At 33.3% G+C, this 23,248-nt stretch overlaps 1 protein-coding gene across 2 annotated transcripts in view; it reads right to left on the reverse strand.

Moving 5' to 3' along the window:
* Tmeff2 (transmembrane protein with EGF like and two follistatin like domains 2) overlaps nt 1-23,248 on the reverse strand; it is a 242,901-nt gene that overhangs the window by 111,886 nt on the left and 107,767 nt on the right. For both annotated transcript variants that reach the window (XM_047547711.1, XM_047547710.1), the window contains exon 5: nt 503-599. In XM_047547711.1, the coding sequence (XP_047403667.1) occupies nt 503-599 (97 nt within the window). The remainder of the gene's footprint in view (nt 1-502; nt 600-23,248) is intronic.

The following is a 23,248-nucleotide window of genomic DNA, read 5'->3' on the forward strand; positions in this document are numbered from 1 at the left end:
TTCCACCTTGGGAGGTACAGTGAGAAGGAGCCTGTCTATAAGAAAATGGGTCCTCATTGGCTTCTGCTTGAAGCCTTGATTTGGGACTTCTCAGTCTCCAGAATGGTGTGAAATAAGTTTCTGTTGTTTATTAGATATCCAGTTTTGGTGTTTCATCATAGCAACTTGGTCAGATTTAGACAGTAACCTGACACTGTTTCTTGATGGTGTTTTCTGAGAGAGAGTGCTATAAATATCATTTTCCATCTTGTATCTTAACAGTACCAAATTTTAGAAGAGGAATTAGTAATATTTTAGTGTACCTTATCAGGTAATGCCCTGAACAGCTTCCAGCTCCAGAAATTCCTTGTTGCTCTTATAACCCTCATTTTTACCCACTTTGGAAACCCAAAAGAAAATGAAAATGCCAACCATGTCTTCCTTTGGAGAATGGTTCATGGAATTAAAAAAGAAAATAATCGCTATCGTTGTTTTGTTTAAAACACTAAAAACAGCATCTTACCAGACATCCTCAGCATCTTCATCACATTCTGCACCAAACTGGCAAATATCACAGGTGGATGTCTCTTTCTGACTGGTTTCTCCAGAGCCCTCATGGACTACAGGACAGAAAAAAGTAAACAAAGGAAATGCAGATAAGTGTGCATACGATCAATAACGCTGACACAGTTCCCTGATAAAGCTGCTACTTTCCAATGGACCTGTCTGCTACCAGGGCTTCATAGGAACATCATTCACAACACTTTTCTTCCCTCACTTACAGGGTAACTGAACAATGCTATGCTACTCATTGGAATGTAGTCAACACTTCTCCTTCTGAAAACAAATTAAAGCAATGAACAAGCATTGTTTACTGGATTTATGAAAATCATTCAGCTAACAAATAGAGTATATGAAATAATTATTTAATGAAAAAGGATTTAGACTGTTAACTCCTTAGAAGAAAAATCCAGTGTCTATTTTATTAAAACTATTGAGCATTTTCTTATTGCTAAATTATAGATTTTTTCATTCAAAGATTTTCATGTATAACTTTTAAAGTATTATATAGGTAGTCCTGTCTTAGCTATGTCCACTTTCCCCTCCTCAAACTGCTAAGTACTTACATAGAAAAATATGTTGACTATAAGTCTTTAGAAAACAGCTCTCAGTTTACTATCATTTCTTGAATCTTACATAAAAATAGGGCAGGGCAAATAATAGTGATTTACTGAGAGTTTTGGACATAAATTTTATTTAAAAATATATATTCAGTCACTGATGATGATTATTGATACTAGCCCTCCCTACCTCCAAAATTACAGGTACAAAAATAGGCAAAATGTAACTTAATTACAAAATGTGTCTTTCAAAAAATCATGACACACTGATATCAACTGATAAAAAATTTCTAGTGCTTTGAGTGGGAAGAATAAGCTGGACTTTTGAGGGGGTGGATTACTTTTTACCCAATTAAAAGATCTATTGTTAAAAGAAAAAAAGAAGCTTTACTTGAAAATGAAAAATTGCAACTACCTAACTACTACAAAGATAATCAGATTTCATGGACAGATTGCAAGCTTCAAAACATGTTTAAAATCTAAGATGGTTTTAAAAAGTGCACTTCTGCAAAGATCACGTATCTTAATGCAAAAAGAAAATGTGAGAAATTCCTGTTTTTATGAACTCTAATAAAACATTGTTAACAGAAATAATTTAAAATATGTACCCTGAGCTTGTCAAATTTGATCTTATTTTAAAACTTTTTCATTTCTTTTTTGTTTATTAACAGGATTTTTAATATTTATAAACACAAAGTCCTGTATTTCTTAATTTTAATTTATTACCATGTAGATGACTGATTTGGTATACCAAAAAAAAAAAAAAAAAAAAAAAAAAAAAAAAAAAGACAAATCTCACAAATCTCTAGCAGATATTTCTGTTTTGTAGCTCTTTTGGGAAAGGTGGAGAAAATTATTTTCTTCTAAAACAATATTTTTTCTGTGACTGAGGATTGGCAGGTATATTGTTTTAATTTTCCCTGTGCTTGATAATCCCTTAATTTGTGTTCAAGTTAAGAATTTAACAGGTCAACTATAATTGCAAAAGTATTGGTAGTGTAGTTTTCAATTTGGGTGCATTTAAAAACAAACAAACAAAAAAAGGTGTTCCTCCCCCAAAAGAAGAAAGGATTTTAGACTCTGTTAAAATGGACAACACTTGTCTTATTATCCACTCTATTGCTCTAATATAGGCAAGGCCATTAGAGTGGACCTTGGGGATAAGAGGGAAGTTGAGGCCCTACCTCAGGGGAGACTGAACAGCTGAGGCTGAACTCTTTATTACTTTCTTATTATTAATGCAATACAGAAGCTGCTAATGGGAGAGAGCCTTTTAGTGTTAGCGAGATTAGCAACTTCCAGGCTAAAGCTTCCCATCACTCAGGAAACACACTAACACAACAGGAAGGTCCTTAATGATTAGTGATAGCTGCTTAGGAGCAGCCCCATTTTCTTCAGTGCTGAGATCCTTGGTTAGGGATCTACTGAAGTAATCCAGGGATGAATTTTGCTAACTCAGCAGGACTGATAATGATATTTCTACCCGAAGTCACATTACATTTCTATAAAAGGGTAGTTATTGGTAGAACAGTGATGTTTGGAAATTTTCCCGTAAAGAGAAGTAAATCTAGAGGAAGCCATAGCAATACTCCCATCAATAAATATTCTGGGAATGAAATACCTCTATATGAAATCATCCTCAATGAAAACTAAAGTAAAATCTTTCCATATTACCCGAAGCACTGTTTTTTACCTTTATAAGACACACGCAATTAAATAAGTGTCCATCCTTCATTTAAGCTTGTGGACCAATGGTTATTAGGATTGGAGCTCAGAGTTCTGGTAGATTTATTTATTTATTTATTTTTTAACATAAATGTCCTGTAATATCCTTGGAAATACTGAATTAACATCTTAGTTTTGGGATTGGATATGAACATTCTAAAAAGCAGATCATTCCTTAGTGATATTATGTGTCTGAAGCAATACCAAGAAGATTCCATTGGCTCCAAGAACCCTCCTCATGTCCAGCACAGGATTTCTGACACTACAAAGGTCTCAGGAAGCATCTGAGGTTTTGTTAAAGGCAGATTCTGCTTCAGTAGGTATGAGGTTCTTTATTTCTTACATTCCCCAAGATGCTGCTGCTATTGCAGCTGGTTCGCAGACTACATTTTGAGTAGAAAGAATAGCATTGTGGTTTTCAAACCCCAATTCACAATCTATTAGTGGGTAGTGAAACTTATGGATCACAATCTACATTTTTGTAAATATAAAACATACTAGACCAGAAGATATCAAAGTGCATCTCATTGAGCAGGAATATGTTGGATTTTATAACAATGCTTTAGTTATGTATGTGTACATTCATACAAGGCTGCAATACAAATTACATTTCTTACTAAAGGTCACAGTCACAAGAGCTTTCTTGAAAACCACTGATGTAGCACATGTTACATGCTCAATAATGTGTGTTGAATTGGACTGTTTCCTGTCTTTCTACATCACCAGAAATGGGAAGGATCAGTACTTAATTGTTTGTAGGTGCATACTGATTGTATAGGAATAAGACACATTTATCCTAAAGTATTATCTTAACCATGCATTTGCATTTTAAGTCCTTTATTTTGTAGTAAAGCTTTAAGCCCTTTATTTTGAAGTTTTGAAGTAAAAGAATTATTTTGCTTTTATTTCATAGAAACTTAGGTTTTGGCAAGTGATAGAAAGAAATTCGAGGGGCAAGGGAGGTGGAGTTACTGAAAGCACAGCATATTTAATATGCCCTTCTACAGTTAAAACTGATTTATTCCTTTTAGGAAGATTTGGAATTAGAGGATTATAAAAATGATAAAGTTGCCTTTTCCCCAAAATCTCCTTGCTCTGGCTTTTTTTTCTGAAGGTTTCCGAAGTTCTTTTCTCATCACTCTGTTCTGCCCCAATCCAGGTAGGCACACTGGTCCTACACAGGGACAGGCCTACTGAACTCACTATCATAACTAACTCACCCTCCTGTTTCTCTTGTAATATTTTAAACCTATTTCTGAATACATGTGAAATATAATGTTCAAACATTTAGTCATTCAATGTCACTCGATTTATTAAGAACTGAGTGAAAACTGACATTCAGTGAAACACTCAGATCATAAGGGTTCATTTCAATCAGTTCTGAAGAGTGCATATCAAGACATATGGAATGATTATTTCAGAAAGGGAACTTCCTGCTCTCTCCCACTACTACTGCCCCTACCACCATGCTATCTGCATACAGGCAGATCAGTGATCACCACAGATTAGTTTTAATGATTTTAAAAATCACATCAATGGAATAATACAACATGTAATTTTTGTGTTGAGTTTCTTCCACTCAGAATAATTTGAGATTCAGGTAGGTGCAGAGATTAATAGCTCAATAACTGGGAAGGAAAGCATGTGTTTAGCATGCAAGAGTCTCTGGGTTTAAACCCCAGTACCAAAACCAGATGAATAGACAAATAAGTAAATAAATAGAAGAAATTTATAATTGCATATTTATGAATAAAGCAGTCATAAATATTCTCAGTAAAAGGTTTCTGGTGCACATATTATCTTTTTCCAGTATCAAGGATTGACTGTAGCTCCAACCACTGAGGTTCATCCTCAGTCCTTTGTATTTCAACACAGCGTCTCCCTGAGTTCCCCAGTTTAGCCTTGAACTTGAGATCCTCCTGCCTCAGACTGGGATTACAGGTGAGCACCACCTCACCTATGCACATATGTTTTTGTTTCTCTTGGACCACTACCTAAAAGTAGGATTATTTTGTCTTACTATAAAAATTAATGTTGCTGGTTTTTTACTTTTATTCTCTGATGCAGGAAATTTTTAAAATATTTGGGATATAAGTTTTTTGTCAGATATATATCTTGTGATTTTTTTTTTTACATCTACTTTTGGATGCTGTGTTCTTTGTCTATTTTTTTTCCCCAATGAAAAGTTTTTATTTTGATGAAGTTAATTGTTTTTTAGGGATTCTTATTTTTATGGCACTTCTAGGAAGTTTTCTTATCAAGGGTCAGGAAGATATCTTATGTTTTCTTTATATCTCTAATTAAAAAAAATTTAAATTTCTATACTTAGGTTTATGAGTATCTTAAATTGGATTTTGTTTATGATATGAAGTAAAGATTGAGAATGCTTTCTCCAAATGCTTTTTATTTTTCTATCTTGATTTGTAATGTGGTAAAATGCACTTTGGTAAGCCAATCTTGCATTCCTGGAAAATCCAAACCCGATCACTATATATTGACAATTTTATTTACTGCAGGACTTCATTTGGTAGCATTTTGTTAATAATTTTTGTATTCACATTCATGAGACATTATTGCTATAATCTTATTTTCTTGTATTGTCCACAGTTAATTTTAGTCTCTGAGTTAAAATGGCTTTGTGATATGAGTTGGGAAGCATTCTTATATCTGGTTCTTTAAGAAAGAGGTTGTGTAGGATGTGGTGTTATTTTTTTCCCTGTATATGCTTGTTATAATTCATTGGTGAAACTATCTGGTACAAGAGTGTTTTTTCAAAGTTATTCAATTACTAATTTAATTTCTGTATATAAGATATTTAATTTTCCTATTTTATTGTTTTTTGCTCTTTATTTTTCTTTACGTCCTTTGCACAACATAATTAGGGTTTAACTTATTATTTTTCTAGTTTCTGAAACTAGAGGTAATTTATACTTTCTTATTTTCTAACGTAGGTAATTAAGCCTGTAAATTTTCTTATAAAGACTGTGTTAGATACATCCCACAAATATTGATATGTTGTATTTTCCTGTATTTCTGTTCAAAGTACATGGTGTATTATCCTTTGAAATTTCTTCTCTGATCCATGAATTATTTAGTAGTGTGTTTTTTAACTTCCAAGTATTTAGGGATTTTTCAGTTTCATTATTTTTATTCATCTTCATTAAATATAATAATTTGATTTGTCATGACTAGAGAACATAATTTAATTTAAATCATTTGAAATAGACTGAAACTTGTTTTATGGCCCAGAATATGGTCTATATTGAACATCCTTGGTGCACCTTAGAAACTGCAACTTTCTCTTGTGTGAATTTTCTATCAATGTTAATGAGCTTAAGTCAATGGCTAGTGCAATTATATTATCCAAAACTGTACTGATGTTTTTGTTTAGTTGTTTTATCTGTTACTGAGAAAAGAGTTTAAAATCCACATTGGTGACAGTAAATTTGCTACTAGTTATTTTTTGTTTTGTTAATTTTTATTTTGCATTTGGCAATTCTGATACTAGCTGTTTAGTAGTCTTCTGAACATAGTCCCTGGTAATGCTATTCATCTTGAAGTCTACTTCCTGATATTCATACTTCCTCACAAGTTTTCTTTTACTTTTTGTTTATGTTTATTCAATCTGTTTCCTTATGGTTAAAATATGTTTCTATACCATCTGAATATGTATGCATTTAATCAGAATGCACCTTTGGTTTTTATCCAGTCTGAATAAATGTTCGTTTATTCAAATTTAATTACCGATATGTTTGGTTTTAAGCCTACCAATTTGATTCTTCAATCATATTTGATTCCTCTTCTTGTGTTATTCTTTTCCCTCTTCTGTTTTCTTTTGTCGAGTCAAATATTAATGGTATTCATCTTATTTTATCTCTTCTAATGATATTTGGGGGAGAAGTTATAGTTCTTTGTGTTATTATTTTGATGGTTGTTTTAGTTTTTTTTTAGATTATCCTAATCTATTACTTAATTACAAACTTAATAATTTTATGGAAACATATTTCCAATGACTATCTTACAATCTTTTCATTTTTATATATTTTATTTCTACCCACATGGTACAATTCATGTTTCCTTTAAAATTATCTTTACTTTAAATAGCCATCCTACTCTTGTATGCTAATTTCAAAATAAAAAGTCCTAATGAGACACCTGCCAATTTTTGCAAAATGATTTGGCTGACCTATATTTGCTTTTTCAAAATCTGTCTACAGAACTACATTTGCCATAGAAAAGACTATTGGCATATCACACTCAGAGTAGATATATTGTTTTTCCCACTCTTTTCCTCTTTTTCTAATAGAAGGATCGTGTTTCTCACTGTAGCTCTAGGACTTGGAGTGTCACAATACCATACTTGGCCTTGAATATATGAATTAATGTATTGAATTAATACATGAATTTGCCATCAAAATGTGAGTGGAGTCGAGAGAGTTCTGGATAGAAACTACAAAAAAGCTATTGTATGGATTTGCACTTTCTTGCTCTTTCCCTTTGAATAAAAAAAGACACATTTTAAAATATGGGTTGTTCTTTCAACCAGCTCTAGCATAAGAAGATATATAGAGCAGAGCCACAGCTGACTGCAGCTAAAGGAACAAGATATATACCATTGATGCTGCAGCCACTGAGATTTTGAGGTCATTTGTTACTGTAGCTTTACCTAGTGAAAACTGACTAATAAAACATGGATAAATATTATTAATACATCCTAAGAAAACAAATATATTCATATCTCAGATTTTTCTTGCTGTATTTATCTATACAACCTGGATCTGCTTTTAATTTTCTCTAAGTCTGACTTTGAATCTTTATAAATTTCCCTTCCACATCGGCATACATTCTATGATCGTTTAAGCATATTTCTTCTATATTTTTATTTTCTCTTCAGATAATACTACCTTTATAAGTCTATGCAGGGTTCTCATTTTCTTTTGCATGTAGCTTTAGTACTTCTATTTAACCAACCAATAAAGTGTTTAATTTGCATTAAGCAAAATATAAACATGAATAAATAGAAATCTTCACATGCATCAAGTCTGAGGTAAGTGGTTCAAATAAGTGGTTTGTGGAACTATCCAAGTGTATCAACAGATGAGATGAGCTTTTCAGATTTAAAATGTGACCCATAGATATTGAGGGTTATTTAATAATTACAAATGTGTGAAAAAGAAACTTTTACAAAAATATTATGCTGACCCTAATCTTAATTTTGTTTTAATTTAGAACACATTTTTGTCCTCCTTCTCCTTCTATTTCAGTTAATATAGATCTAGTTGTCAGTGCTTTTTCTTAAATTGGAATCACAAAAGCAATTCTTGGTAAACTTTTAATTTCTGCTTTTTTGCATAAATAAAGAATTGGTTAATGATAGAATTCAATATACCTGTTGTAACTAAAATTACTTTATCAAATTGAAAATGACAATTGTTCTTTGTTAATAAATTGAGTGAATTACTATCTCATTATTACCCAAAAACTAAACTGTAAGTGTTCCTTCCAAAAAAGGATATAGTCCACTTAAAGAAGGGGAAAGAATATTTTAATTCAAATTTTTCGTTCCTTTTTTAATTTGTACAACTTGCTTATTTTGCATCTGTGTAACAGTCCCTTTCATATACTTTTTCTGCAAGGAAGTTGGATTTAAATGATGGAAGCTTTTGACAGATCCTAGAGTCCCAGAAAGATGTAGGCTGTTGTTTTTGAGCCATAACAATATCATATTTTACATTTTCTGATTTCCCTAGAAATCCCAATATGACTTTAAAGAAAAATAGGAAAACGCTTCCCTTTTTTTCATTTAATATGAGGATATTTGTCAAATGAATAATAGCTATACTGTTATATACTACTGAAATTCTAAAATAAGAGAAGTGGCATTTTGGTTTGCTATTTGTAAGACTAACAGTTTAATACTAAATATGTATCCATGTCATAATACAGGAACATATATTCATATATTTTAGAGAGCAAATCAATTATCTTTCCTTTATTTAAAAAAGTACTACCCTACTGATAATTTTTAATTGATTTAAGTGCCAAAAACTGAAGGCTGAAATTATAGTTATACATAATGGCTTAAAATTCTATAAACACTTGAAAAACCCAAGAACCAACTTTATAACTGAGCAAATGTAATTTCCTATAAAGAGTTCAAAAGAAGAGATCATTACAGAAAATTTAGTTTTTCATAATTAAGCTAGTTTGCTAGAGCTTGACAAAGCTTCTTTAGAAATAACACATAATTTATCTTCTGCACAACAATGAAAAATAATTTAAGAGATTAATACAAAACGACCATGTTAGGGCACAATTCCATTGTCATCATTTAAGCCTGACTGATTTCACTTGGTTTTTTTTTGAATCAGAACTGAAAATACTTAGTTTATTTAAGAGGAGGAGGAAAGACAAAGTCAAGGAGGAAGAAGGGAAGAAAGGGAGGAAGAAAAACAGCTTGATATTATGCATAGCATAATTCAGTTAGAGCAAGTTGCTATGCTAGACTTCATGAAATGATATCAATTAAATGATAATTATAAGAAAAATAGTTCTGTTGTTCCCTGCATAATGAATTTGAATCATTTTGTGCATATTCATATAAATGATTTTAAATTTTTTCCTTATTGAATGCCTGAAAGATGGGAAATTTATTTTTCATTAATAAATTATGAACATTGGTTTGGGTTACTGTAGGATTGGTGAGTACCAAGTCCCAATTAGTGGAGATTGAGGAAAAAGCTGGGAGGTTACTAAGAGAAAACAGCAAATGTGGGCAATACTTTTGTACAGATTTGCTGATGAAGCAAACAGAATAAGCATTGAACAGATAAGGATTTGGGGTCAAGAGAAAGATTTTCATGGAAAGGTGGTGTTGAGGCATTCTTCGTAGCTAAGAGGAATGATGGAGCAAGGAGGAACAAATTTAGACAGTAGAGAAAGAAGACCTGATAGAAAGCAAGGTATGTGGGAGGGAATGGGTGTAGATGATGGTGTGGTGGTTGTTCTCAGAAGTAGGAGCACATCTACCATAGCAAGAGGAATGGCTAAGTAAGTGGGTACATACATAAGGAACAAGTGCCACTGACAGGGCAAGAGAAAGATATTTTCTGATTGTACTGTTGTCTCTCTGTCTCTTCTCACACTTAGGGAAGCCATCAGCTGGGGTAGCAGAAAAGGGAAAAGATGTGAAATACCAAATGAGTACATTAATTTGTACTTACTTATTCTCCTAGTAAATCTCTGGTGAATAACAATATATCTTTAATAACTCACACTTCTATATGTCTTTAGTACATTGGCATTTGGTGTTGGTAGCTTAAATGTATTTGATACATTTGATATAGAGTTTATATAGAGTTTAATTTCAATCATGAAATAGAGACTACATTACCACATGATTTTACTTTAACCTACACAAGGTTTGTTTTGATAAAGGAACTTCACAATGTGGTTAAAAACTTGCAAGTCCTGTTTATATTCTAAATATTTTTTCCATTCCATTGTCACTGTAGTAGTTCAGATTGCCTCATACCTTGCCTGTATTTCTTTCAGATTTCTCATGAAGATGCAGGATAATGGGTTTCATTGTGGTCTATTTGTATATGCATATTTTATAGACTGATCATTTCTATTCTTCTTTTCTAAGAGTCTCCTTCCTACTTTCATGTCACTTTTTTTTATCCCACATATGAGAGAAAAATTAAAATATTTGTCCATTTGAGTCTAGCTTATTTTGCTTAACATAATCTCCAGTTCCATACATTTTCCTACAAATGATGTGATTTCATTCTTCTTTATGGCTGTGTAACACTCCATTTGTATAGACACCACATTTTCTTTATCTATTCATCAGTTGACAGGCACCTAGGCTGATTCCAAACGTTGGCTGTTGTGAATTGTGCCTTGTAAACATGGGTATGTAGGTATCTCCATAGTATGTTGACTTTAATTCCTTTGGGTATATTCTGAGGAGTGGTACATCTGGATAATATGGTAGATCACTTTTGATTTTGAGGAAATGCCATACTGTCATTTTTCCTGCATCCGTGCCAGCCTTTATTGCTTTGTAATCTTGATGACTGTTATTCTGATGACTGTTTTTCTAACTGGGGAGAGATGGAATCTCAATGTAGTTTTGAGATGGCAAAAATTTTTTTCATATGATTATTGGTCACTTATTCTTCTTTTGTGATGTCTGTTCAGTTCAGTTGCTCATTAACTAATTGGGGTTGTTGTGGTGTTAAGTTTTTTGAGTTCTTTATGTGCTTTGGATATTAATCCTCTGTCAGAAGAGTAGCTGGCAAGATTTTCTCACATTCTGTAGGTTGTTTCTTCATTCTGTTGATTGATGGCCGTGCAGAAACTTTTTAATTTGATGCCATCTCATTTTTCGACTCATTACTTCCTGAGCTCTTGGAGTCCTCTTCAGGACGTCACTGCCTGTGCCTATACCTTGAAGTGTTTTCCTGTTTTCTTTTAACTTTTTTAAAGTTTCAGATTTTATTCTTATGTCTTTGATCCTTGTCAAACTTTTAAAGTAACTGGTTGATCTCTACACTTGCAAACTTGCTTCTTTTAGATATATCTACTTTGTATCTCACTGAAATGAGAATATAATCATGTCACTGAACACTGGAAATGACTTGAAGTAGTCCACCGGCAACTGGACAAAGTCAGACCTAATGCTACGTGAGCTGGACATGGGTTCTTCAGATTCTTTCTCAAGTCTCAGATTTTTTACTTGTAAAGTGAGATGCTTGCCCTGCTTAGCACACAGGTTGGGGTGAAGATTAAACAGGCTGAGTGTGAAAGTGCTTTGAACCCACTAAATTGCTCTGTCACCCTTAGGTGTTATAATTAAGAAAGTGTTAAGTCATTCTCTTATTGTAGTAAGATTTTGAAGTAAGTCCAAAATGGCTGAGGCTCCCAAATGTGAATTCTTGGCCTTGTCATTGACTTTATAAGGATACTGGTCTAAAAATCTTTGTGGGACCAGGGAAATAAAACTCATAAAACAACATAGCAAAAATAGAGAAATAAAGGTATTATAGAACTTATAGAGACTATCTTGCACCAAAATATCCAAATTCGACTTTTGAGTGGAAGAAGTAAAAAGATCAAGTGCGGAGCAGGTGAAGAGTGGCGTGATGTCTGATAGACATTCTCAGAGCCTGTCTGCAGCTGCAGGATCACTGCTTTAGCACACTGGACCTTGGTACTAAGGTGGTATTCCCTCTTTTTTCTTACTGATGAAGACAAGAAAGGAATTGAGAACTTTACCCTTTTCCTTTTTTACTGACCTGTTATGGGTACTGGTTTTCACTGTATGCCTAAAAAATATAATCTATCTAAGCCTGACTTCAACTTCAAGTAAAATTAAAAAAAAAATTGAGATAAAGACTAGTTTAAATATATAGTTTACTTACTACAAATAGGGCAATGAAATAAAAAAGTAATAGTAATAAGGCAATTTTAAGAGGTCACAGAATTTCATAAAATTGGTAGTAACAGCAAAAATTTTTTTGAATTGTCTATGTTTTCCAGCTTAGTTTGCTATTTCAGGTTCACCCTTGGTTTTGGAATTACAATAACCAATTATTAGGAAGAGTATCAAGGTCAGAAATCAGTGTTTCTTATTAGTTTCGGACTTCTGCTAGATTTAGTCATACAACTTGAAACCTTGCTTGGTCCATTCTGAGAGACCCTAATTCATCTCCACAATCTCCCTTCTACTGACTTCAGTTCATGGAATCTCGTGACTGTCGTCATTCCCTCTTCTAGTTTCTAACTGTCCCTCAAGTTTTGGTTTCAAACCATTAACTTATGGTCTACTCTAGATCTTCCAAATTCCTTCTTTGGATGCTGTTTCTTGGAATCTACCTGCCGCCAACAATCCCATTACCTAAGTTTCGTTCACTCCCAAAGTGCTTCTACGTACATTGCTGCAAATCAACATACCAAAAAAAAAAAAAAAAAAAAAAGCAAAAAAGATGGAAAAAAAAGTCTTCTTAAAAATGTCAGAAGAGAAAGGCAATGTGTTTATTTGATTTGAGGTGTGAAAAAAGACATAACCATCTTCCACAAAATAGTAAAAAAAGGAAACACAAAATTTTAAAAATCCCACAAAATGGTCTAAGAAAGCTGAAGTGCTGGAAGAGGTAAATTGACTTGAGTCAATCAATATGTCTATATACAGAACCATTAGCTCAGTCTAAAACTGTAAAGTGAAAAGAGTGAAAAATTGTGGAAAGGACATACAGATTTAAAAAATGCATGTGCATTAGATGAATTTTTGTTGCCATTGGATTGCCTAGGCTATCCAGAGATAAATAGAAAGTAAGTTTACAAACTTAGCAACATCTGTTTACAATTTCATCATGAGACCAACTTTATGAGTCTTATCTTTTAAAATTCAAACCAATGAAATTATATCATTTTCCCTATTTTTTTCTGGATTTGGAAATTATCTTCAAATTTTAGGGAAAACTGCTATTGTCTAAACCATAAGATTTAGGATTAATAGGTACTGTAGTATATATTTCTGTTTAATGATCATTAAAAATATAATATCAAAAGATATGTAAGATTTTCAGGCATAAAATATGGTTTTGTGAATGAATAAAAATATTGTGATAAGAATGAACCTTAAAAGTGAACATTTTTAAAGGTCAAAACATTTGTCTTATTATAACATTGTAGATTATATAGATGGAACTAAAATAAAACATACTTTTATAGAGCTTTACTGTTGCTCATATCTAATGCTGTGCCCTCTGTTTAGAAGTCACTGAAGTATTTCTAATGAATATGATATATTGGTTAATAAACAAATGTGAATGGCACTTGAAAAACACAAATTTGATTGAGATATAATCCTTTTAGTTCAAAGTTTTCTTATTATTTTGAGGATAAAAGCCCATAGTCATTATCATTGTATTTAAACGTTTATGGTTTGTCCCTAACCAATCACTCCATCTTCATCTCTAGTCACATGGCATGCTTTTCATATGACAGCTACCCTTATAACTTTCTCAGGAATTTACACATGCTGCTATCACTGTCTATCAGAGCATGTCTCCTCCCACCTCAAAATCCTGATCAGACTGTAGCATAGGATTCAGATGCAGAATCCTACCATTCCTGAACAATAGATTCACCTTCTTCCCTTTTCCTCCATTGTTGTGCTGGGTTCTTAGTTTGTGTCCCAGTGTTCTTATGAACTATCAAATTCTAAAACTTGGGTCATTTTTCTTATTCTCTCCCATTGTGTGAGGATGGATCCCAACATCACCAGCCCTCAACTCTTATTTTAAATTCCTCTTAGAACAGGGCTTGAGAGATGACAAGAAGTAGTGATCAGAGTGGGGAATTTCAGAATTTGGGATCTTTGGGTCATGGCAGTACTGTGGAACAAGGTATGGTCCCATGTTCAGATGACTAAGTTGAGGTAGGAGTTGGAGGAACTGTGGTACCAGTGTCAAGAAGATCAGACAGATCCTGGGGTAATTACTAAAATTGTCCATTAATTGTCCAGGAACAGGGTAATATTGACTTTTCTGTATGCTCTGATGTTGAAGAACTTCAGGCTAGAGAGTTAACTGCAGGAAACTCTGGAAAATATTCAAGAGCCAACTCTCCCTGCCTAGCACCTTGTCCAGTCAACTTTAGCAAGCAAGTATTGAAAGAAGGCATGAGCATTGGTGTTCTTAAGCCACTAAGTTTTGGAGGACGTTTATTACTAAAACATTCATCTGTGTAATCTAATACAATCCGAATATGTAAGGGGACAGTACTTAGAGGCATGGATGCAGTCTCTTCAGTGGATATACTTTACCAGCAACTCTCAACCACTCCCAGTTCCCAGAAACCTACCCTAGATCAGAGTACTTGAAAGTGAGTCCATTGCTAAGTCACTGAGAAAAATGGTACTGAGGTGGACTATCAGGAAAGGACTATCAGCAAATAATATGAGCTTTGAATACAAAGCAGTTAGGAAGTGTTATATTGGGTGATAATGCCAGATTCCGTTAATGGTAGTTTGAAAATGACAATCTGAAATTAAATATAGTCTTCTCCTAGCCCCACAAGAGAAAGAAGGATAGAAATAGAAAAGTCTTGATGGAGTGCTGTGTTCTCCAGGGGGAAAAGACAGGAGGAAATTGTTGAGACATTTAGTACAATTTGATCTTACTCTTTCAATAGAGCTAATACAGGTGATAATTAACAAAAAAAGTCAAGAGTATACTAATTTCTTGTATCAATAAATAAGCTCAATTTTATATTCACAGAGCATATGGGAAATACTTCTTAACAATTATAGGCATGATTAAAGTGTCTGTTCATATGCACACTTTTAATGTGCTATAACACAAAGATCAGATCGTGGCTGACTCAGGGTATCCCTGAATGGAAAAACATTGTTTTTCTTCTCTCAAAAACACACTCTGCTTTCTTTCCAAATTCATACCCACATGACATTCCTACTGTTGCTTTCATTTTTCCTAATGTTGCTTAGACTTCTTCATGCATATTCGTATTTTTAGATCAGATAAAATGAATAGGAAGTTCTTTCCCTGAAAAATATGTAGTGTGATTCAAAGAGAATGTTAATGAAATGAAATGCTTAAAAGCTTTGTGAAATATTGATATGTAGCAACTAATTTTGTCTCTGTACTCAATTGCTTTTTCTTTGTGTATCTGAGCACCGTTCTTATGAAATTATGTGGATGTAAAAGCACTTGTATGGACAGCATTTTTTAAATGGAAGAGAAGGGGGAGAAAAAGGAACTTAATATATGTAGTAGTACACAGAGACTAATCATGCCTTCACTGCACCAAATCCATTTTTCAGGATAACTACCTCAGTACAATAATACCGCTCACCAACCCAGTACAGGTACTCAAAATGAAGAGAACTATACTGGGTTGTTAAAATCTATTTCAGAGACAGGGACTGTCTTTGCTGACAGCAGTTCCATTCCTCCTCTGCTCTCACAATGCCTGACAAGCAGTTCAAAGAGAAAGATCCTTAACTACATCCCTTTGCCTCGAAAGGGATTACAAATAAAACATGTACCTCACTTTATTCTTAAGGGTTATGTGGCCAAGCTAGTGATTTGTTGGTGTGTACAGATGGGCCTAGTGCAAAGAAACAGAGAACATATTCAGATGAGGAATTACTAAATGGGGAAGATATGTTTCAAGGACAGCGTCTATTTTATATTAGCTAACCTGGCAGAGTCCCAGGGCAAGGTGAGTACACTCTAAACAATGAAGTCTCCTTAGTCAAAAATGCTGCATATTGAGCGAACTCTGTGGGTGGGAAATAACAAGCAAGAATGTCACTCTGAGGAGTATATGTTTTTAGAGGCAGGTTTTGTATCAACTTTAACACAGCTGGGAAGAGTTCAACTTTTTTTTTAAAGATAAATGACATGAATTTAACTTCTATTTAAAAACTTAAGACTATATAGGATCAGTGGACCAATGTTAGATTAGAAATAAAATTCATTCTCAGAATTTCAGTAAAATTAAGAATCCAGTTGCAATCTTGGTGCATAGAAATGTACATTTAAAAAAAAAAAAACCTACTTGTTGGTTTAGTGCATCTGCTAAATGATACAATATCCTTAACTATGATTACTCCAGAGATCAAATTAAGAACATTCCTCATTTGTTGGTTTGTCTCTAAGGAAAACACAGGAAAACAAATGCTAATCCAAAGATTAATGGACTTTTCAATGTATAATACATTAACCATTCCTTCAACCTTTGGGAAACAAAATTAAAATAAAATTAAAAATAAGACTGTCTACCATTTTGTTTATGAATATTGTATTGCTAACTTAAGGCACTCCTTAATACGAATTTGTTACCAGTCTATGAATCTTCTAAAAATATCCCTATAGCTATCTAGATAGAAACATCAAACATGGAAATGTTTTTTTATTCCCGGACAGATGAAACTCTCAGTGGTAAGAGAAGATTTAGGTATCTCTGAAGGTTTCTTATCACTCAGCAACATAACTCTGATGGTTCACTGCCTGAGAGGGTCGTCGGAGATCACTCATCAAATAAATCAAATAGTCTACTCGCTAAAAGAGTGAGCCTATAGTAATCTTGTGCCTTTACTTTCAGACATCAAATCTTTCTTCTAAGAAGCAAGGAGAGAAGTTAATATGTCACTCTGTGTAGTGTATTTGAACCTGAGAACAACCTGCTTTAAACTTCTGCTATAACCTAAAGGGTTGACTCAGCTTAGCAATGACTATATTTAGTTTTACTATTTTAAACTACAAATTCCAAAATCTTGATATATTGATGAAAAGGTGGTGGTGAGAAGGCTGAAAATGTACTGGTTTTAGCTTTAAATTATTTGGAGAGATTTTATTGTAACATAGACAATTACTTAGGTGGGGTGATCTTAAAATATAGTATAAATATTTATTGAACGATGATTAAGGAGTATTATGTATATACATTTGGTTAATATTTGACTAAAAGCAGTATTTTAAATTACTACTATAAAAAAAACAGTCTTTGAAAAACTAGAAATCAAATTCCTTATCTAGGTCTGCATTGTCCAATATGGTAGTTAGTAGCCATCTGTGACTGTTTAAATTTACATTAATTAAAATTAAATAAAATTTAAAATCTGGTTTCTCACTTATAATAACTACATTTCAACTGGTCAACAGCAACATGTTGTTGGTTGGTATTGTACTGGACATGTGAATATTGGACACCTTCATCAATGCAGCAAATTCTATTGGGTAGGGCTGTTGTAGTAAGTATATAACTCAAACACAGTATATAATAATATTCATAAATCAATCTTCCCAATTCAGTGCTTTCATTTTAGAATCTTACAGCCTGTGTAAAATGAGAGATGGCATGATTTCCATTTTCATCTTCCTATGAGGCAGAGAGTGTATCTTACATATGTGATTTGATTATGAGTTTCCCTTTTCTAGCTATTATCTCTTGATTAATAAATAAACTCAACAGAAATTATTAAATAATAAAAGTTTATATTCTTACTCTATCTCAAGGGCTTATGTAGCTATAGTTTAATTTATTCTCTAAACATCTTGATAATGAGCATCAGTATGACTGTGACTTGAATCTCAACAGATTGGAAGAACAGAACCAAATACAGAAGAATGGATGTGACTACAATGAATATCTTTTGTTCCTCTGTCCAAGGCTCTGGCTACTGCAGTTGCAATGACATTTACAGTTTGGATTAGCATGTCTGTCTCATTCACTGAGGTTCATTACTGTGCCTAGACTACAGCATTTCATACAAACCAAAAATGCTTCCTTTGCATGGGGGCCTAATTCTTCCATGTATAAATTTAGCCCTGTGAGTTTAAATGAAGTCAACATGGGATCCTTGAGCAGTATATTATTTGTAATAGGACAGATTTCATTTTGGGTACCTAAAAACTTCCTCCAGAAGAATTATCTTCTAAACTTATACCAACAGGCCTCTCATTACCAGCAGTTTGAGGAGGGAGATTAAAGCAAAATGAAGGCATATAGAGATTTAATTATGTGTTCACATCTAGAAGCAGTGATAAGCTGGGGATCTGCCATTACCTTGATATTTTGGAGATAAAATGGGTATCTGAATAAATAGAAGCCTTCAGCCTCTGCAGCTGTCACTAACATATTTCACCCTAATTGCAAAATATTTATTTTAAACACTAAAACACACACTGAAGAAGCTAACCTCAGCTGGCGAAAAAGAGATTTTCAACTGCTAACTTTTCCAGATTAATTGAAATAGTGTGGGAGAGAATAAAGATGATATTTTATTCTTGATATTTTTAACTCTGTATTCTATATGTGAGGAAAGAAGGAAAGAAGACAGGAAGAAAACAGAGGAGGAAAAAAGGAGAAAAAATGAAGGAAGGAAGAGAGAAAAAAGGCTTAAGGAACTACCTTCATTTTTTCTCATTCGATAGGAACTATTTTATTGTTCTCTCTGCATTAACATCCACATTTTACTAGCCACACAATAGGTACTTAGGGAATATTTGTTGGAAAAAAAAGAAATAAAGTCACTAAATTTTGTCTGAGACAAGAAGGAGAGTCATTTTAAATTTAATGTTTATAGGCATATATTTATATACATATACACTTTCTTTACTCAAATATACATTGCTTTTCTATATTTATATTTTTTATATTTTATGAATCACCGTCCCTCTCTTTCTTCCATTTCCTCCCAATTCTTTCCTTTAGTGTTATCAATGGAGGTTTGTAATCAATAACGTTTCTGATATTTGGGAGTTTTCACCACAAGAAAAAAAAAAACTTCTCTAAATATTTGTACTTAAATATAATGCCATTAAGGAATCAAGACCACACTAGATATTGAATTTTTAATTCAGTGATATGGACTAGTCTCTCTACCAGAGTCATTCATTCTATCAACATTTACCCAACAATTAACTGGTAGTTATAGGGAGAAAGTAGTAAGAAAAATAAAGTCCCTGTCATGGAGATCATTGTGAGAAAATAATGTAAGCATGGTGGAATACTTTAAGACTGTGCACTGCACACACTCTTTTAAAATCTGCAAGTTCGTGTTGTCCAATTCACATTCCCTCACCCCCCACCAACTACCAGCACCATAACAGGAAGTGATGGGGAGAGTGAAATTGAAGGAAGCAATTTTGCATTGCTGGATGCTGATGCTCAGGAGTTCGGGCTCTGAGGGGGTCCCACCACAGATGGCGAAGTGGCATGTGGGCACTTATGGAGCTGCAAGTGAGCCAAAAGTCTGCACAGGATGCACCTAGGTGTGTAATTAAAGTGAGAGTGAGGATCAAGCTCAAGGCTCAGTCTTCTGACCACATTCTACCTCCTGCAATTCTCCAAACAGAGCAATTGGAGCTTTGGTTTGACCCTTTTCCTACTATTTGCATTTCCTTTTCTTTTTCAAAAAATCCTGGCCTCAGAAGATGATATCTAAATGGTAATGTGTCATTGTGCTGATGAGTAGGGTTACAATGCTTGAGACAGATAGAAACACATGAGAAAGACGGCTAGATGGCAGATCAAAGGCATTTCCTGACCAGAAGTAGAAAATAGCAGTTGAGAGTTTTAGCAAATGCACTTAAGAAACTAGAGGAGCTTCTCAGGCATTTATTACAAGCTAATTCAAACCCTTAGGGTTATTGAAGATTTTGTGAAAAGCACCTCTTAACTGACCAACTGTCAATTAGCAAAGGAGAAAATGCCTCAAGTACTCCATTATGATGATGATCAAATAAACGGGCTTTGATTACTATAATAATGGTAGTATAATGTATAAAAAAACCTCCAGTTTTAGATATGAAAAGAATTTATAACTGGTGATCATCTGTAAAATCTACTGTGGGAAACTATGAGTATAATTGCCCAATGATGCCAATTTATTTTTTCTTTCTCCAACTTTTCAGGTGATCCATTATTATGAGAAACAATAATCATTAAGATTTGATCATACTAATCTAATTTTCTGGATGGCTTATTAACCTTCCAAGGATGTCTTTCTTCTAATTCTTGATCATCAGATTAGGCGATAATTAGACTAGGAATGAGGAACGTCAATTATGTAATAATGTTTGAGGGAATGCACAAGTTGTAATGAATATCAAGCTTTGTTTTCAAGTTTGGCTACCTTAATGTGTGTATATGTATATATATGCACATTATACTCAAATGCATATACATATACATGAATATATATGTATATATAGTTATACGTAAACACATATATACACATGCATGAATATATGTGTGTGTACAGTTGTGCATACATTTATACATGTTTGTATATAAAACACAACTTTCTGATTTCTTATAAGAAAGAGATTTAACAAGGCACATATTTAAAAACACTATTTAAATATTTTCCCCAATGACCCCAGCTCTAGAAAATGAACAGTAGCAAGAAACAGAGAATCTGTCTTAAACAACTTCATTTGCACTAGACCCAAGTCTTTTAAGAAAAGTGATCCAAAAGATTGTTCAATTTTTACAGAGATAATGGCATAATTGAAAATTGATAGGCACTGGGATTATGGGGACCTTAGTTTAACATCAGGCTATATCTATAGCAATAACATGCCTTTGAGTAGTTTCTCTTAGCCTTATTTTATCATCTGCAAAGCAAGCATAATGGTATCTATTGCACGATTGTTCCAAGAATGGATGCAACATACATGAAGATTTTGACATGCAGTATTGTATGACCTTCAGTAAGTAGTAGAAATTGATTATTCTTTACCTTTCTGGTTTTTTTTTTGTTATTTTTTAATTCTAGGATTGAACCTATGGTCTCATGCATGCTAGGCAAGTCATTGGCCACTGAGTTACACCTCCTTTCTTTGATATCTTTGATTTCAGAAATTTGGATCTGACAAAAAGCCACACTTGAACCAAGTTTCTCATGTTCTTTTTCATCAGAATTTATGCTAGTTAATTGTTGGATTTTTTGCATTATAGAATAAGAATTTTTACCATAGACATTAGAACTGTATTGCAGAGGTGCTCTTGATGTGAATCAAGAAAATTTACTAGTCTTGCTGATTCTGTATATTACAGATTATTTGTGTAGACCTTCATTTGATTTTTCTCAATGTTTCAGCTAAATTTCACATCATACAAATGAAAAACTATAATCTGCATAGCATCAGCTTATACATAAAAATATATTACAAATTTGACAACATATTAGACCTATAGTCAAATATATCAAGTTCTGAAAAAAATACAAACACACACACACACACACACACACACACACACACACACCATACATTACTAACTGTTGGTGTGTGTGTGTGTGTGTGTGTGTGTGTATACAGCTAACTGCAGGTTTCCCCTAAATATCTATTCTCTTTTATTTCATAGTATGGTAGCCATGGAGGTATCCAAATCAGATCTCATTTTAAGGAAAGAACTTGCCGTTTAATTGCAAGATATGCAGTTGACTGAAAACCTTAAGCTATTAGCATCTTCAGGATTCACCCTCAGTTTTAGACTCAAGCCACATTTTTTCTTGGGCAATCACAGTCAAAGATTGTCAGGGGTACTAAGATCTGGTCATTCCTGCCCAACAAGAGACTTCTAACAGGCAATATTTGCTCTAGAGATGCACATGACATTGACCTAGTCTTTTCTGGATTTGTATCTTTGAGGTTTGCTCTGCAGAGTCCTGCTTCCTTTCCTCTTTCTTTTCACTAGTTATCAGGACTTGCATCACAGTTTGAAGACTTTCCTAGTCAAAGTCTGCTTCTTCCTTATTTTATCTTTCACTCACCAAATACGCTCTTTGCATTTGTACATTTGTCTTAATATTGATTTCCCAGAAGACTCAAATGACACATCTAGTAATAGAAAAAACCTGGATCTCTGAGTGGTCATGTGGGGCAAAGCTGTTCATTTGTCCTGCAGGCTGGACTGTCATGTGTGAGAGATATAAACTTTATTTTTTGAGGCCTTGTATTATTGCATCTTGTTTCTGCAGCATTAGACTCTAATATATGCATGAATAAATACAAGATTAAAATGATTTTCTTTTACTCTCCACATTTTATATGCCTCAGTCATTTTTAATCTGTTTTAAACAGCTTTCTAAAAATAAATGTTTATTAGCTTTTTAAAGATCTAAAATATTTCTCACTTCTTTATTAGTTTCTTAATAATCTAAAGATTTGTTTTGGTTGGTAGTTGTGTATTGTGTTGTACAAATACTAGGGGAATGATAAAAAAAATATGTGGGCTTGAGCACCATGATAAGTCTAAAGACTTAACTTCCATTAATCTAAAAGAGTTTGACATTATTTTCAGAACTGGCTTCTTTCTTACACAACAATATGATAATAGTGGTTATAGAGAAACAAATACAATTCTACAAATGGCTAAACAATGATTGCAGACTCTAGAGAGCAATTTACTACAAATGTAAATTAGGACATACTGACTCACATCAAATAGACCAAGTTATGACAAAATAATGTACCATCACGTAGCCTTAGTACTATTAGTCATTCAGAAATTTATGCAACTCACATTTCTTGGCCACTTTTATGAGCCATGTATTGTGGTAGTGGAATTAAGGCAATGTGGTATTTACAGATATTAAAACAAATCTTAGTCCTATCAATTTAAAGGGCTAGCTTTGGTATGCCATAATTTTCTTATTTGCCTAAAATAAAAAAGGACTTGAACTATATAAAGTAATCTGTTTGTCAAACCGAAAACATGCTAATTTGGGCTACTGTTTTAGATATCCAAAAGCTTACTTGATTTACAAATTCTTATCTTCTGCTTGTTATTACACAGAATATTTTGCAAAATATTTGACTAAATAAGGGTGGTATTTAAAGGAAAATCCTAAAATGTGATGATATTTTCCAATTTTA

The sequence above is a fragment of the Sciurus carolinensis genome, chromosome 3 (genome assembly GCF_902686445.1).
Source record: "Sciurus carolinensis chromosome 3, mSciCar1.2, whole genome shotgun sequence".
Lineage (NCBI taxonomy): Eukaryota > Metazoa > Chordata > Mammalia > Rodentia > Sciuridae > Sciurus > Sciurus carolinensis.